Source organism: Panicum hallii, chromosome 7 (assembly GCF_002211085.1).
Source record: "Panicum hallii strain FIL2 chromosome 7, PHallii_v3.1, whole genome shotgun sequence".
Lineage (NCBI taxonomy): Eukaryota > Viridiplantae > Streptophyta > Magnoliopsida > Poales > Poaceae > Panicum > Panicum hallii.
The window spans coordinates 28,795,127-28,813,288 of record NC_038048.1 but is presented as its reverse complement, the minus strand read 5'-3'; the positions used below and the strand labels follow the sequence as shown (position 1 = coordinate 28,813,288).

The 18,162-nt window shown below is 42.8% G+C and overlaps 1 protein-coding gene across 1 annotated transcript; it reads left to right on the top strand.

Moving 5' to 3' along the window:
- The first annotated feature begins 274 nt into the window (after positions 1 to 274).
- LOC112900582 (serine carboxypeptidase 1-like) lies at positions 275 to 8,867 on the top strand. The gene is made up of 14 exons (XM_025969428.1): positions 275 to 289; positions 1,283 to 1,468; positions 1,568 to 1,783; positions 5,706 to 5,828; positions 5,915 to 6,017; positions 6,103 to 6,140; positions 6,226 to 6,327; positions 6,511 to 6,591; positions 6,678 to 6,917; positions 7,200 to 7,265; positions 7,365 to 7,486; positions 7,568 to 7,681; positions 7,974 to 8,019; positions 8,305 to 8,867. The coding sequence occupies exons 1-14, from the start codon at positions 275 to 277 to the stop codon at positions 8,386 to 8,388; spliced, it is 1,536 nt and encodes a 511-aa protein (XP_025825213.1). The 3' UTR covers positions 8,389 to 8,867.
- The last annotated feature ends 9,295 nt before the right edge of the window (positions 8,868 to 18,162 follow it).

Below are 18,162 nucleotides of genomic sequence, written 5' to 3'. Positions count from 1 at the left end.
GTTCTACCATGTTTGAGTAGTTATAGTTGCTTACTTAGAATGGAGAATCAACTAGAACCTGAAAGCTAAAATTTGGAATTAAGGATCTACTTTTTGTTGCTTTTTAGCTGAAATTAAACGTAGAACCATTATAAGCCTTCATAAGTCTAGTTACATGGCTAAATATACCATGAGACGGGTAAGCCTTGCTGAGTATTAGAGTACTCAGTCTTACAATATGACTTTATTTCAGGTAATGTCTCTGAAGACCCTACTCTTACCATGCCTTGGCCTCATGCTTTGTCTGATGGTTGGTTCGTGGAGTAGGACCCATCCCCGGCCAACACTGATCATACCGAATGATGTTATGCCAGGGCTTAGCATGATATCCGTACTGGCGACATGTATAGTTGTCGTATTTTAAATTCCGCTGCCGTGAACTTGAAACTTTAAACTAGTTTGTAATGATTTCTATCAGTTTGGAACTTATGCTACTTTTGGAAACTCTTATAATATAAATACCTGTGATGTAAAATATGATGGCGATTGTATCTCTGGACTCGCTTTCGTGCGAGGTACCTTGTTTGATCCTGCTTTTGGTGGTTTATCGGGATGTTACCAGACAGGCCAAGGGGTTACACCGTTTAAAGTACGATTGGAACCCTTGAAAGTGGACTTGTGTACTTGAGCCGGTGTAATTCAGATTGGTTCTACCACAGCTCCAGTGTTCAAACTACTTTTAGTTTGGATCTTATTAGAGTGGTAGAATTGAGGTGCTAGTGTTAGTTCACGCTAGTCAGTCCCCAATCTTTTGGGCAGAAAGCTGTGCATTAGGATTGAACATGTTGTATGATAATTCATCATTTAAAAATTCCCATCTATAAACTATTACTGTATTATGTTATCCAGTGTTCCACAACATGTAAAAATTTAAAACATATATTAGGAAACGCCGAGAAAGTTCATTTTCTCATGAATAGAAATTATAATATTCAAAAGCTTCTTGCGAGTAATATCATACCCCTGCGGGATCATATCTCTAAAAGGCCCGCGATTACATTATGTCTACATATTATTATGCTAAAAGGCCCGCGATTACGTAATTCAATCAGATGCCATCCATCAGCTAAGCAGTTGCCGTCTTGCTGCCGTGTAACCAAACAAACTCCTTGTGTCGGTGGCCGCCTGACACGTGGGCCCTCGCCCCCGCCGCTCGGGGTGGGTCCCGCCCGGGGCCCGAGGGACTTGGACAGTATTAAATATTCGCCACTGCTGCCTGCTTGCTACCTTGCTGGTCTATGAGCACGCACACACGCACTGCTGCTTCTGTTCTTCATGGCCTTCTCCTCCCTCTCTTCCCCTCCTTGTAGCCGCCGCGCTCGTCCTCCGGCTCGCCGCCGCGGCGCCGCAGGAGCACCTCGTCACGCGCCTCCCGTGCTTCCATGGCGGCGCCAGCAGCAGCTTCCCCTCCAGGCACTACGCCGGGTACGTATAATACGCCAATCTCCGGCCGATTTCATCATCGATCAGCTGCTGATTCTTCTCGCCCTGCTCGCGTGCATGCGATGCGATCGGGACAGACGGGCAGGTACGTGACGGTGGACGGGGCCAGCGAGACTACCTCGTGCTCTCGGAGCGCGACCCCGCCGCCGACCCCGTCGTGCTCTGGCTCAACGGCGGGCCTGGCTGCTCCAGCTTCGACGGCTTCGTCTACGAGCACGGGCCCTTCACCTTCGAGCCCCGCCGGAGCACGACGCCGGGCGGCCTGCCCAGGCTGCGCCTCAACCCCTACAGCTGGTCAAAGGTAAGGAATAATAAGGATGGTGTGGTACTTCCTCGATTGATCGATCGATCGATCGGTGCTTCACCGGCATTGATCATGAACTAATTCCAGGCTAGTTCTTCAGACTTGGTCGTATTGAGAATCTATCGACTCCTTTTCGTGAGAGAATTAAGCATCGTCATGTGTCGTCGTTCAGGCTAGCTCACTTTCTTATTAATTTCTAAATGGTATCGTCAGAACTTGGTGCACCCTCCATGAAGAGATAATGTAAACAAAGTACGCCGGGAACTCGATTCTATTAAAGGAAACGCATGACCACTAGCTCCGATTTCGGACAATGCATCCGACGTCGTTGCAGGCGACGACACACCGACCCACTAGCGCCAGACCATAGGCATCTGATTAAGATTAAATCATGCAAATTTAGTATTATTGATGAATTTATATATAAATTAGCAAATATAACTGTGCTTTGCTACCGGTAAAAAAATAGATATATCATCGCACTATAATGGTAAATATATTTCTAAAAATGTGTGATCCCATATGTACCATGTTATGCTATACTTTGGATAATTAGAAGAGTAATAACTACAGTTGAATTTTACATTAAAATATTGTAATTTATGCTAGCAAATATTTATTTTGCGCATGGACTATATTGCCTTCGGCTCTGTGCCCCTGACTTTTTGGAGTTGAGAACAAAGCGTAATTAGGATTTGCAGGATGTTGGCATTCCGTAGATCTCCGGATACACATAGTGGTAATTCATTATAAAAAAGTATTTGTACTGACGGTTAAAATGTATTTATACGGATGGTTTTGACACCAGCCAACACAAATCAACATTTGTGTTGGTGTGGTCGGCTTAAGCATCTGCCAGCACAAATCAATTCCAATCATTTTAAAATTTTAAAATATTTTCATACTTCAGTAGATATCTACACCCAACTGGCCATAATTTGACACAAGTCCCGTATTTTTTCGAGCATATGTGATGCACGTGGTACGTGGTTCGAACCCAAAACCTCTGCTTCCTTACCATCTCACCGACACACTATATCTTCTCTTTTGAAGGTATGCTATTCTTTCAATATCACTTTTTTGATTCTTATATCATGTCTTTGACACTCTAAATGATCTTAAATTAGATCTCATCGAGCACTATAACTTTGGCATAAAGTTCATATTCATCCGAGTTTGTTTAAAAAAATTGTAAACTCAAATTATCATTTCTAAAATTAGATTTAAATATGTCAATGAATATTTGGTCTAGTAAATGATCTTGAATAAAAAAATTGTCAAGTACGAAGTTTTAGATCTTATCAAACTTTATAATTTGGATATAAGGTTTCTTTTCATATTAGGTTATTTGTAACTTGGATATAAGGTTTAAAATTTGATTTTAGAAATGGTTTGAATATTTGACCCAATAAACGGTCTTGAACAAAATATTATCAACTATAAAGTTTTAGATCTCATCGACTCTATAACTTTCATATAAAATTTGTCTTCATCCAACTTCATATAAAATAATTATTTATTTTTATTAAAAAATGATTTGTGTTGGCTGTCGACATAAGTGACTGCCGGCACAAATACCCGTATTTATTCTAGTGGTTGCTTAAGCCAACCGCCGGTACAAATCAATTTGTGCTGGCTGCCCTTTATGTCGACCACCAGCACAAATACAGAGCACTTGTGCTGATGGTTGGCAAATGCGACCGCCAGTCAAAAAAATTGGGGTGCCAACGGAAATGCTTTGTGTACTAGTGATTTTTGGATGTTACAATTGTCGAGAAATACAAAATCTTGAAGATCCAACATTATCTATATCCATATAAAAGATCTTAGCCAAACTTCAACAAAATTATGAAACTAATTTGTCATCAAAGCTCTATTTTTTTCTAGAATTTAGAGTTTGTTTCTATTTGTTTTGGTTTTGTATAACACTATAACATAAAAAAGATACTAACCAAACTCCAAGAAAATAAATAAGAAACAAATTTTCCGTTAAAGCTCTTATACTCTATTTGTTTTGGTTTTTACCAATATGTTATCTTTTCTGAAAATGCTAAAAATTTAGAAATTCCTTTTTTCCTGGACTTTTTTTTGACAGAATCCTTTTTTTCCTTTTCTCTCTCTCCTGGCATGCATCAACTAGGAAAAGGAAAAGGAAAAGAAAATTTTGACAAGGAAAAGAAAATTTAATTAGTAAATGACAAGAAATGCATCAACTAGGATTCCGAAGAGTCCCACAGATGGCATCGGCCAAGGAGTCCGATACACAGATTGAGCCATCGATAATAAAGCCAATTCATAAGAGCAAATAAAGCTAAAGATAAAATCTATCAAATCTTGATAGTGGTACTATCGAATCTTTACTAGTGGAAGCGTCAATAAATCGGACGTGGAAGCTCTCTCTCTCTCTCTCCTTCTCGCGTTATCGTTGGAGCCCTCTCGCAAGCTTGCAAGAGTCAAACATCCTAACTTGATAAGTTTGTAGATGAGCTGTTAGAGTTCCTCATATGATAGTGGATCTCCTGGTTTGTCTTATATAGACCACTCCCATCGTCTTCACTAGTGGTGTTATTTCACAACCATGGCAAGCATTTGTAGTAACAAATATGGATCTATCACTCGACCCAACTCTATCCTAATCACCTAGAAAGCTGCACACTAAACCTAAACTAGCACTACTTAATCATAATGTTGTGCTAATTTTACTTGATCATCAATACCATCACTTGCCAAGAACTCTCAAATATGTCATGTATTCTTGAATATTGGACTTGAATATGAGAAGGACACTATGCATCAAATAATTTGAATTAGCTAGGTAAGATTTCATTTAGATAGTTGCATCCTCCTTAGACCTAGTCGATAGACCATATTTGAGACGCGAGATAAATTTCGGCCCAACATGGTAAGTGAAGTAGAACTTTTTTGCCCTAAGTATTTATAAGTTCACTAAAACATTAAAAATTCAAAATAAATCTAAAAATACAAAAATGAACTGATGGAAATTTCATGTAATGAACTTTGAATTTGGGAGAAATTTTAGAATTTTTAACAACATCTAATTATAGGTTTTCAACTTGAAATAATCCACAAAACTTTTAAATTTTTGTGCTTGTAGTAACAAATTCAACTTAATTAAAAACATAAAGTGTAACACTAATTCATTCATTTCTATGACTTTATGGGACTATCTATCAAATTTTCTATCTAATATTTTAGAATGTTGTGTAATTGAGTTCCATACATAAGACATTAGCTATTTAGCTACTACACCTATATCTGTGGTTCTACTTTGTTTGTTCGAGCATAATGTAGTTGGAAGTTGAACTTGTGAATGGTCGAATTATCATAACACATGTGTTATGTATAGTGTTACTTTTACTCAATACCTAAAAAATAATTTTGTGACCGACATTGTTTTTAATCAAATTTGATACTAGTCCATTTGTGTTCTTAATTAAGATCAGCATCTGTATGCGGCCCTATCCTTGTCCAACATCGAGAAAACAAAACATGAAATAGAATATGGGGTCAGCGATATCCATCCGTACATGATCCGATTGCACCCCCACTTTTGAGGTGTTTTGATTCCCCAAATTTATCACCTAGAATCTATGGGACTGAAACTTTATACACTAGGAAACTTATTAGTCCCAATATCTATATCATGATAACCCTTTAAAGTTTGATAAACCAAATTCTAAAGCATCATAGGTTCCTATAATGGAGGGAATAAAATCAAAGAAAGTACATTTTTCTTTTTAACATGTTTGTACTCGTTTTCATTTCTTGATGAATAAATTTTTATGAATTTTTAATTTACACTTTCCTTTTAAAACATTTTCACAAAATTTGACATCCTCAATATTTTTGGCAGCTAAGAATAAGCAAGCTAAGTGACCCATTAATTTGTCACTCGTAGGTCTCAAACATCATGTACCTGGACTCTCCTGCTGGTGTTGGGATGTCATACTCGTTGAACAAATCGGATTACACGACCGGAGACCTGAAAACTGCAGCTGATGCACACAAGTTCCTTTTGAAGGTCCACACTCTGTTTCAGCTGTAGCTTTGCTGTCTATCTTTTCTACTTCAACTGTGAAATCCGATGTCAACCCCTTGCTGTTGCAGTGGTTTGAGCTGTACCCCGAGTTTCAGTCGAACCCCTTCTACATTTCTGGGGAGTCATATGCAGGATATTATATCCCCACACTCACAGATGAAGTTGTCAAAGGTTTGATACTCTGACTAACAACGATGTAAACTGCATACCTTCCATCATCCCAACTCTGAACCATAATGTTTGTATACCTTGACAGGGATCTTGAAAGGTGTGGAGCCAAGGATCAATTTCAAGGTTATTCCTTCAGTTTCATTATTTTGCGATCCGTTGTACAATTGTGCAGGGCAAGTTCCTAAGCATGTCTGCATTGTTTATTCAGGGCTATCTGATAGGCAATGGAGCAACTGATGTGAACTATGATTACAATGCCTTTGTGCCATTTGCACATGGGATGGGCCTCATCTCAACTGGCATGTACGAGGTCTGTGGTTCAGCTCATGTGCTAATACTTACTAGCTAGCACACTTGCTCGTAGTAGAATCAGACACTTCAAGCATCTAGGTGATGGCAGAATATATTTATGGCAGACAAAGACCGATTCTGCATATAGTTTCAGTTCTGACCAGGCACAAAACTTCAAGTTTCCTGATAGGATTTGTTTCAGGATGTCAAAGCTACATGCGGCGGCACATTCTGGGGTAAGGTAGATGATCTGTGCCAGGAGAACATAGAGAGAGTGCATTGGGTAATGTCTTTTGGGTCAGAACATACAAATAAATCGCATAGCGTAATCTTGTTGGTGCTGTAAAGGCTCATTTCTGGTATCTGCAGGAACTAAAAGACCTGAACATGTACAACATCCTTGCACCTTGCTACCACCATCCTGAAATGCAAGAGGTAGAGTTCATCAACAGCAGCTTGCCATCGAGTTTCACAAGGCTGGGAGAGACTGAGAGGCCATTTCCAGTGAGGAAGCGAATGGCAGGTCGTTCTTGGCCCCTCCGTGCTGCTGTTAGGAATGGACACATTCCGATGTGGCCAGGACTGGGTGGCAGATCACTTCCCTGCACGGTATGAAAATTAGGATGATGTCCTACTTTCACTGATCATGCTATTGTCACACTGTTCCTCTAGCATAAAGCAAATATTCAGTCCTACTCAAGTTTTGTTTCAATAAGCAGGGCTAGCTAATTATCAATCAATGTCCCTATCTTAGTTACAAATTTCATTGATGCTGTGTTTCTTCTGAATTTTTGAAGAATTGTGGTGCTTAGTTCATCTTTGGGCAACTATGACTGACCCCTCACACCGCAGCCCCCTTTTATTCCATTTCATATTTCCATGTGCTTGTAGAGTGATGAACTTGCTACTCTATGGCTAGACGATGAAGGTGTGAGAGCTGCAATTCATGCCAAACCAGTACGATGTGTGATAAATCAAAACTTCTATTATTGGAGCCTGAGGTAACACTAAACAAAAGTCAGCACTAACCTTCTCTTGTTTTGGGGACGATCTTAGAAAAGCTTAATTGGATCATGGGAACTATATACCGCAAGAATAGACTACACTCATGATACTGGAACAATGCAGAGCTATCACAAGAAGTTCACCGCGATGGGGTATCGCGTGCTAATTTACAGGTACAAAATAAACCAGTCTTCTTTTGGAAATGTTAGATCTGACTAAAGTTTAGAGTAATGTTTACCTTTGTTATGTTGTAGTGGAGACCATGAGCTGTGTGTTCCTTTCACTGGAACGGAAGCATGGGTAAAATCAATAGGCTACCAAGTTGTTGATAGGTGGCGGCCATGGTACTTCGGAAAGCAAGTTGCTGGGTGTGTTCTCCGTCTTTTCTTCACATACTTTACCTTAGAATCACATTCCAGTACATACCAACACTAATTAGTTTCAATTAAATGCTGTTTTCAGTTCTTCAATAATCTATTTTACACAACTTAGAACAATCAATCAATGCTGCCAGAATTCAAAAACAATATTTTAAATTTAATCAGTGCATATAAAATTGTGAGCTTGTGAAAGTTTGCACTAAAGTCGCGCGAGTGGTTCAGATTTGTAGCAGGAACTAGAAACAAGATTAACATATGCCTCATTTTTTTATCATTTCAGATATACACAAGGTTATGATCATAATCTAACCTTCCTCACAATAAAGGTATGTACCCCCAACTCCGTTTCCTTCATCTCTTCTACTCGCACCATGAAAAAATTGTGAGCTTTTAGCAAAAGAAGTATTCTTGAAATACATTAGCCTTATTAGACTTCTTGTCCTAACATATATGTAAACTAAATTCATGAAACACTGTTCAGTTTCCTTGCCTGAATTGAACGAGAATATTAACATAACGCCCATCAGCTGCTAAATATTTCCCCTTTTCAATTGAATTTACAAGAATTTCCACTTGTGATTGGGATTAAGATTTTAAGATGTTCGTTCCAGGGAGCCGGCCACGCTGTCCCTGAGTACAAGCCCAGGGAAGCGCTCGCATTTTACAGTCGCTGGCTTGCAGGGAAAAAGATCTAAGGCACTCCAGATATGTTATTGCAGAATATGAAATTTATCAATTTTTTCATCAAGTTCGAACGCACTTCTCCCATAAAAAATAATTTGAGCTCCCTTTCTATACAGCTGAAGAGATTCTTCTATAACAGTTGAGAAATGATTTGGGGGCGCATGATACCTTAGGGCGTGCGAGAAGTTCAATTGTTCCAAAGATTGGGTGCCGCACTGTAGCATCCGGGCCGTACATGAAAATCGGTTTCCAGGTATGGCACATGAGGCCAACCATCCATTTCCAAGAGCCGACCAAAACACGGACCGCCCATAGAAACAAGGATTTCTAGGGGTAGTTCGGACCTTGGTCCACGGTCCACCCATGGAAATCGTTGCTTTTTCACAAAGGTGGAGAATTAATTAATGATTATGAAGCCATCGTTGATGGTATCAATGTGCTTTATGAAGAATATGTACTTATTTCTTTGAATCAAAATGTTTTTCTTGTAGTTTTTATTACGATATATTTAATTTATTAATAACTTATGTATATGCTAGTGAATTATTATAAAATTTGGCAGGATAATAGCTGAACACGTAGCAGGAATCAAAATTTATACACTTTGATGAGAAGCATTTTAAAAAGTCAGCGGAATCGTTTATGGGGGGAGCTGGCCAATGGAAATGCATTTGCAATAGCAGCTTATGGCTTCACCCGCCCCTGTAGAATTCATTTTCAGGGGCGAATGAAGCCATTAGTTGCCTTTGTAAATTGATTTTTAGGTGCGGATGATGGCATCACCGTTCCTGCAAATGCCCTAATTTTTAGCTAAAAAATAGAGGTGAGCCGTCGCTCGCCTATAAAATTTTTTTATCCAGGAGTGCCATATCCCATATGTATGGGAATAATACAAACTATTTTCCTTGCATTCAAACAAGCAAAGCTTGCAGACATAAGGCTAAGAAAGTCAAATAAATAGAGATTTTGATCAGGGGACTTCATCTGCTACCCTATGAACTGTAAAGATATTAATTATGTCACGGATAAAAAAATTGCTTCCAACTAGACCAGAGCATATCATATCTGAAAACTGAGTAAATAGACAATCACAGTATTAAATTCCATATGAAATAAATTATGATAAGCACAACAACTAGCATGCATAGATCTAACATACTAGACAGTATAAACAGCATAGCTAGCATCTCAGTATACATGCTTAAAGAACAGATCAGATAACAGAATACGTACTGAGTTTTGGCTGGAGTTGGAGGGTTGACAATGATGAACCGCTCCTGCTGGAGACGACGAAGGCGGTTGTCCAGTGAGGTGAAGGAGTTGAATAGAAGACGCGTCGTGGTGCATACCTTGAGCAGACGTGCATGAAGCGCTTCCTAAAAATCTTATTCGCCCTCTCCCGGTGCAGGATCCAAAGACAAAGGATTTTGGATAAATGCTCTCTTGTTCGCCAGTGCATGCCGGCGATCAGGATGGAAAAGACTACAGTGACGACGCAACAACAAGAAGAGAAAAAAATAATAGGTTTTGATATATAGGAAGCTAAACCCATCCTATTTATGTTGTTCATTCCACTCCTCCACTAGCAATGCGGGACTAAACTTGCACCATTTTTCTCTTGCTTTCATGGACCTTTGAATTTCCTAATGGGCCAAACTTAATTTGGGCCCAAAATTTTAGCAATCCCCCACCAGAACCCGGCGAGGCGTACATAGTCCCACTAGCAATGTAGGACTAAACTTGCATTATTTTTCAATTTTTCTCTTGCATACATGGACCTTTGAGAGTTGTAAATTTTTAATTTTTCTAATTGGCCAAACTTAGTCAGGGCCCAAAATTTCAGCAATCTCTCACCAGATCTCAAATGCACATTCAGAGTACTGCCTTTCTCACTAGTACATAACTGCCACTAGTCTACCCCATGGGTGAAGCATATCTGTCGTCCTCCTTGATCTTTTCAAAGATCACCCAAATCTCATAGACTGCGACGTTTAACAGTCAGGCTCATATAGGTTTGTTCTTTCAAGGATGCTCTATAGGATAACACCTTTGCTTATCAAAGCCAATAGAAACATATTAAGGCGTCTAGCCAACTGCCTTCTCTCCCCAGCACATAGTTTGGAGGAGTGGAAATAACCTCTATATTTATGTTGGTCATTCTACTCCTCCGCTAGCAAGGTGGACTAAATTTGCATCATTTTTCTCTTGCATACATGGTCTTTGAGATTTATAAATTTCTGAATTTTCTAATGGGCCAAAATAAATTTGGGTGCAAAATTTCAAACAAAACTACCCGTCATCGGTGTGGTGTAGAGGCAAGGGGGTTCAACTTGACTCACCAGGGTTCAAATCATAGTGCCTAATAATTACAGGCATGCGAGTGCTTTAAGCATTTTATTTATAGGCGTGTAATAGAAGCTGCACTCGTGGTTGTGACGTTGTGTGAATGTGGTGTTGTGTGTACATGTACACCATTCTTTAGAATAGGAAAAAAACACTATGGCCTGGGGCCAAAGCCTGGCCTAGAAAAGCCACTGTCTGAAAAGCATTATTTTTCATTGAAAAAGTCCTAGCTATTTACCTCCCAAAACTATGACATGAGTTCGAGTCTACTCCTGAGTCAATCACATAATCAGATGTAAGTTCTCCATCAACTGTTTTAACCATGATGCAAATATCCCCTAGATCATCCAAAGGTAGTTTTATGTTGGTGTGGTGTTGTGTTAACAGTTTTGCCACGTGGACATGTTGCCAGAGACGTACTCAGAAAATAAATAGACAAAAAACGAAATAAGTCATGACTGCAATAGTAAAGCTAATGGTGGACTTATCCGGTTGACTGGTTTGCAGTGTCGAGGGAGGAGATTCCACCTCAACCATGTTGAGAAAGGTAAATACAAAATTTTCCAATTAAAAATAATATTTGTCAGGCCAGGAAAGCTTGGAGTCATACTCTTCAATACGCAAGCAACACAAATGGAAGCTCCAGCTACTAGTTATTTAACCGCGCGGTGACTTAGAATTTACTCACCCTTTCGCTTGCACTCTCACGGTAGTAGCCTTTCGTCTTCCTCTATCCTGCATCCTAGAATTAGATCTAAGTTATTCCCAGCTCCTCCCCTATGCAGAAAGTAGTTGTTGAGGGTCCCTGCTTCCCTAGAGTGCGTCTCGGCCACCTCCATCGTTAGCCCCTGAGCGTATGCGAGTGAAACAGCTCGTGACATCAAGAATGGGGGGCAAGAAAGGCGCGACCAAGGAGAAAGGGAAGGAATCCATGCCCGCCACCACCGCTAGGGACGGGTGGAGAACAAATAAGTGCTCCGAAACCGATCTGCAAATGATGGTAGATGAATGTCTCCTGCAGCCTAAGGAGATAATCTAGTGGTGCTCCGCCACTGGTGACAAGAGACCATATGAAAGGGCTGAGGAGATTGTTTTGTTTCAATATTTTATTGAGCGTGGATTGACCATCCCCGCATCTGATTTCTTTCACGGCCTTCTCTTCTATCATGGTGTCCAACTCCATCACCTCAACCCCATTTCTATTCTCCACATTTCCATCTTTGTTTATTTTTGTGAAGCCTTCTTGGGGATAGAACCCCACTTTGACCTCTTCTACTATCTCTTCCATCTCAAACCATAGCCTAGCGAGAGTAGCATGTATGATGTCGGTGGTGCCAGATTGCAATTGAGGCAGGGGATGGAAAAGAAGTACATCCCCTACAAATTCCCAACTAGTTTGTCTGGATGGAGGGAGCGGTGGTTCTACATTGGAAACCATCATCCCTCACTTCCCGAAAGGACCGCCGGGGCACTCAGGATCCATGGTGAGTGGACAATGGCGTGCCATGACATGAGCCAAATTAAGGAGCTGCTCGGAATGATCAAGAAGCACAGAAATGCTGGAGTTACTAGAGTGTCAGTGATATACACGTGGCTGGGTAGGCGGATCCAGCCTCTGCAGAAGCGCACACGCTACCTTGGCATCTTAGATCCGTCTCAGTTTTCTGCAGAGCGTATTGAGAAAGGTGAAGTCTTGCTGCGAGTAATCCGGGTGCTCATGGGCGCTGAAACCATCCCATATGTATCGAGCCTGTACTCGGCAAAAAATCCTCACAACAGGTAGGGGTAAGTAGTCGTATCATTCTGTCGAGTACCCCTGTTATCCTTTAATCTATTTTTGCAGTGGCAAATCTTGGAATATTACTGCACGATGATGTAAATGTGTATAGCAGTATGCCTCCTATGCCAAACATCAAGCACCCAAGCCACTTGATGCCTTCCACCCGTCCTCTTGCCACCACAGCATCCGGCGAGGAAGAGGACGGTGATGAAATTGACTCTAACCGCACCCTGGCTGAGGTGATCAAGAGCAAATCCATGAAGACCTCCCAAGAAGGCGCAAGCTCACCCGGTGGTAATCTTTTGCCAAGTCACCCAAAGAAGCCGCGGATTACTGCCCGAAAGCGCAGGCCAAGTGCTTTGCCAGGTGGTGATGATGAAGAAACGCCCAAGTAAAAGCTTTTCCTGAACTTTTGAGTACTTTTGCTCAATTTGCAGTTGCTGAGTTTTGTTGAATTCTCCCTTTTCTTGATTATGCTCTGCTAGCTCCTCAAACCCCAAGCTCTCGAAGTGAAGGGTCGAGGATGCTGCCAGAGATGATACTGTGAGGGAGCAGAGCGTGCCCTCCGTCATAGTGGACCCGTCGTCATGCTCCGCTCGGGCCACGCGGGGGCAATCACTGCCCGCGGCTGGCGAAACCGCGCGGCAAGTGCTTTAGGTGCTGTCCCAGCACCTAGACCACTCAAAAAGAGGAAGTTAGGAGTAAACAAGTTCGCACTGTAAGTATCCGAGTGCTTTCACTTGCAAATTGTAGGCTTATTGTCATAAATGATAGAACATCTTGCTGCTTCTTGTATGTAGCCCTTCCTCTACTCTGGGCTTTGAGGAGCCTGGCATTGCCATGGAGACTCAGGCCCCCAAGCCAGAGCACGAGTCAAATGTTGCGGCGTCGAGTGCGGTACCAGCGACAATCATGCTTGTCGAGTCAGCGGTGCTGCGGGAGCCCTCAGAGCCTATCGTCGCAGAAGCCAACATTGAAATCGAACCACCCATGGGGGAGAGGACCGAAGCCGAAGAGGAGTCCCTAGAGATTCCCACGGGTAAGTTGATTTAGCCACCCTTGCACGTAAGATAAATTTTGCGTGAACTCTTTTGATTACTACGGGTGAGGTGACACATGTCCCATAGCAGCAGCCTGCACCAAAAGGACAAGATGCTGCGAGTACTTCTTTGGACGGCATATTGGTCACTCCGCCGAAGTGACACCATTCCGCTTGAACTAATTGAAGATCCTATGCTTACATTGGCAACACTGAAGCAGTTCTAGGACATCTTTAAAGATCTATATAAGTTTTCCATGGTAAGCGTCCTGGACTAGAGATGATTGCCTTTGTCAACTAGATTGATCTTGTCTAATTGTTTCCTTTTGTTGGACCGGAATTGGCCAACCGTTCCAGGAAGAAGTTGGACAAGCTCCGAGCGAGGTGATACTCTGTCAACTGCTTTATCTTGTTTTGATGTACGCGGAAAGTAGTATCTGAACTCGTACGAGTACTTCTTCATCTCCTTTTGCTTGCAGAACTTAATAATATTATAAGAAATAAGGATGATGAGATCACGGACTTGAAGAATCTTGTGTACCATCGTTCAGATGATGCAAAGAAGTTTATTAAAGCGCTCCAAGATGCAAATGTGCAACTCGTAGAGTGTGTGACATAGATCAGGAACATGGCCGCTGAGAAGCAGCTGAAAGATAAAGAACTTGTAGAGCTTAAGAGTGCAATGCAGGTAGTCGTAGATACGGTGGATCCTCTAGAAGAGGGGGTAATCAGCAAGAAGACGCTGCTGGAGCAACTCCATGAAGCCCCACAGAAGATTTCTGGATACATCTCAGAGACCACCAAAACTTATGTAGCGCATATCCTTGGGCTCGTAAAGTCCTACTCGCCGAAGGCCAATCTGAGTCCACTGGCAGATGGCATGGCAGCCGACTGTTCTTAGGAGAAATTCTCAGAATTTGTCGAGGAAGCAAAGCCGGTGGCTCAAAGGTTGATAGATAGCTTGGAGCATGAGTAAACATGATATGTAATCGCTGAACAACCTGCCCGTGTATCCAAACATGTATATATGTTTTATTTGTTGTTGCCTGTTGATATGTTCGATGTGCTTACTAGTAGAGTAATACCAAAAAATCGTAGGACTTAGACAGAGAATGTGGGACGGCCAATAAAGAACTGCTCAGAAGGCCACGTATCTAGAAGTAGTCGATGACCTGGTGTCCAGCGTAAAGTCCCATATAGGGAGAATAAGCGAATCAGGATTTACTCGCACTGTGCGATACTCTGGATTGCTTTTATAGACATGGGAGCCTCTTTGACTTTCTTGCTGTGAAGCAGTCAGAGTTGATTGCAAGCAGTCTTTGCGCTTCGGCTCATAGGGCAAGTGTGAAAGTAGTCGTTCAGAAAGGACTCGTGGCGGCAGCCCCCGAGTACTTCTAGTGATTTAGCGTAGTTAACGTGTTCTTAGTACTCGTGGCCGAAGTCCCCGAGTTCTATAGTCTAGCTTAGAGACAAAAAGTAGTCGTTTGAAGATCAAACCAACTCTTTATTGATAAACATGCTGCACTGCCAATGGCAACTTTGTGTATAAAAGGGCCCTTCATCATCACCAAAGTTACACGACCAGGGTCGTACCGACTGCAAAACTCCGATGGCCAGGAGATACCAAACTCTTGGAACATCGAGCACCTACACCGTTTCTATCACTAGATAACGAGTTGAGCTTGTGCAGCTCTATCTCATCTTGGATGCGATGGAGGACCAAATCACCGATGCTGAAGGACCCCTCCTGTACGTTGCAGTCGTGGAAGCATTGGATGCATTGTAGGTAGCGAGCTAACTGTAACAAGGCGTTGCATCTGACTTCTTCTGTTGAATCAAGCTCCAGATGTCTTGCTTGATCAGCTTCACCTTCTTCATACATCTACAATCTTGGAGACTTCCACATGATGTCCGCAGGGAGGATAGCTTCTGACTCAACGTGAAAAAATGGCGGTTGATTTGTAGCTTTGCTTGGTTGAGTGCGAAGCCCCCAAACAGCTGAGAAGAGCTCATAAATCCACTTGCCCCCCCTTTTTTTGTTGTTCTTGTTGTAGAGTATTTTCTTTAGCCCATCAAGGATTAAGCCGTTGGCACGCTCAATCTGGCCATTGGCCTGCGGGTGAGCAACCGAGACATACTTCACCTCAATAGAGCTATTCTCGCAGAATTCTCAGAACTCATGCGTGTGGAAATTAGATTCTAGATCTATGATGATAGTGTTGGAGAAGCCAAAGCGGTGCCGGATGTCGCAAATGTAGCTGACTACTCGATCCGTAGAGATCTTTGTAATTGGCTTGTACTCGATCCACTTTGTAAACTTGTCGATGGCCACCAACACATGGGTAAAACCTCCTGGCGCCGTAGTCAAAGGCCCAATCATGTCCAGGCCCCAACAAGCGAAAGACCGGGATGGTGGTATGGTGATGATGTTATGCACCGGGGCGTGAGCCTGCCTGCCAAAGAACTGGCAATTGGTACATCGACGAATGAGATCTTCGGCGTCAGCCAAAGCTGTTGGCCAGTAATACCCAGACCTGAATGCTTTCCCGACTAGCGTCCTTGACGCTGCATGATTGCCACAGACTTGTTCATGAATTTCTTGCAGTATTTCTTTGCCTTCCTCAACGAGAATGCACTTAATAAGGACGCTTGTTGATGAACCACGTTTGTATAACTTGTCGTCGACCAGAACATACCCTTTGCTCCGTCGGATGATGCGTGCAGCCTCAGCGCTTTTTTCGTTAACGCCTAGGGGTAGCTTCTGGTCTTTGATGAAGTCGATGAATGGTACCCGCCAGTCAACCTTGATCATCATGACCTCTTTACTAGGTTCTGACGAACCTTGATCAATGATCATAGGATCTGGTTGCCTGATGGACGGGTGATGTAGTTCATGAACGAATACTCGTGGCAGGACTTTTGCTCAATTGGAGCCCAACTTCGAGAGCACGTCAACCCCCACGTTATCATCCCGTGGATGATTTCCAGGCCTGAGAACTTGTTGTCCAATTTGCGTATCTCAGCAACATATGCATCCATGGTTTTTTCGTTGATGTTCCACTCCTTGTTGACTTGTCGGACTACCAGCAAGGAGTCGCCATTGATAAGTAGATGCTTGATGCCAAGACAGACTGCCAGGCGGAACCCATGTAGTAATGCCTTATACTCGGCTTCGTTGTTGGAGACCTTGAATAGTATCTGGAAAACGTATTTGAGCTGTTGGCCTGTTGGAGATATGAAGAGAACTCCTGCTCTGCCACCTCCGAGCTTGAGGGAACCATCAAAGTACATGACCCAATGCTCGGGCATGTTGGCTGAAGCTGCAGCTTGATTTCCTCGCCACTCTGCCATGAAATCGACTAGTGCTTGTGATTTGATGGTGGTGCGAGGTTTGAAGTCAATGCTGAGAGCCCCCAGTTCCACTGCACACTTGGAAATGCGTCCAGTGGCATCCCGATTGTGGAGTATATCCGCCAATGGAAAATTAGTGATAACATAGATCTTGTATTCGTTGAAGCAGTGGCGAAGCTTCCTGGAAGTGATGAGTATAGTGTAGAGAAGTTTTTGAGTTGACGGGTAACGAACCTTAGATTTAGAGAGGACTTCGCTGATGAAATACACCGACCGCTGCACACCAAATGCATAGCCTTCCCCGAGGCGCTCCACCACTAACTGTGTTGATGACGTGAGTAGTCGCGGCAATGTATAGTAGTAGGTTCTCGTCTCGTAATGGAGCCGTGAGGATGGGGGGCGACTGCAGATGATTCTTGAGATCTTCCAGCTCCTGTGCCACCTCCTCTATCCACTGGATTTTGTCTTACTACTTTAGAAGCTTAAAGAAAGGTAATCCTCTATCCCCAAGTCATGAGATGAATCTGTTAAGGGGTTTCATGCACCCTGTGATTTCTGGACATCCTTGATCATCTGTGGAGCTCGCGTGTCTGTGATGGCAGTAATCTTCTCTGGGTTGGCTTCAATTCCTTGGTGACTGATGATGAAACCGAGTGGTTTCCCTTGCAGTGCGCCGAAGACTCACTTGGTTGGGTTGAGCTTCCACCAGAACTTGCACAAGCTGTTGAAGGTTTGCTCGAGGTCGGAGATGAACTCGTCGTGGTTTCTGGTCTTCACGACCCCGTCATCCACGTAAACTTCAACATTGCGATGTAGCTGATCAGCGAGGCAAAGCTGGATGGCTCGCTGATATGTAGCCCCTGCGTTCTTCAGCCCGAAGGACATAGTCTTGTAGGTGTATGCTCCAAACTGGTGATCAACGCTGTCTTGATCTGATCCTCTTCCTTAAGGGCAATATGATGGTAGCCCGAGTAGCAATCAAGGAAAGAGAGTAGGATGCAGCCAGCCGTGAAGTCGATGACTTGGTTGATGCGTGGGAGCGCAAAAGAATCTTTTGGGTAGTGCCTGTTGAGATTGTGTTGTCGATCGAAACCCACCGGCGAGCAGCGACAGGCAACACGAGGAGCCGGGAGGCTTTCGGGACGGCTGGCGGGCCCCGGTCCCTCGGTCAACGGCCCAGCGATCTGGCGCACACCCTGGCTTGGAGTTGCTAGGCGTGCCACCTGATCCTGTACCTGATCAGGAAGGTGTGATTCGTGAAATTCCTGTAAG

Bases quoted from the DNA above. Each gene is read 5' to 3' on its own strand.
- LOC112900582 (XM_025969428.1), top strand. The intron at 6,328-6,510 runs GTCTGTGGTTCA...GATTTGTTTCAG, and splicing joins TCTCAACTGGCATGTACGAG to GATGTCAAAGCTACATGCGG. The intron at 7,266-7,364 runs GTACGATGTGTG...GGACGATCTTAG, and splicing joins CTGCAATTCATGCCAAACCA to AAAAGCTTAATTGGATCATG.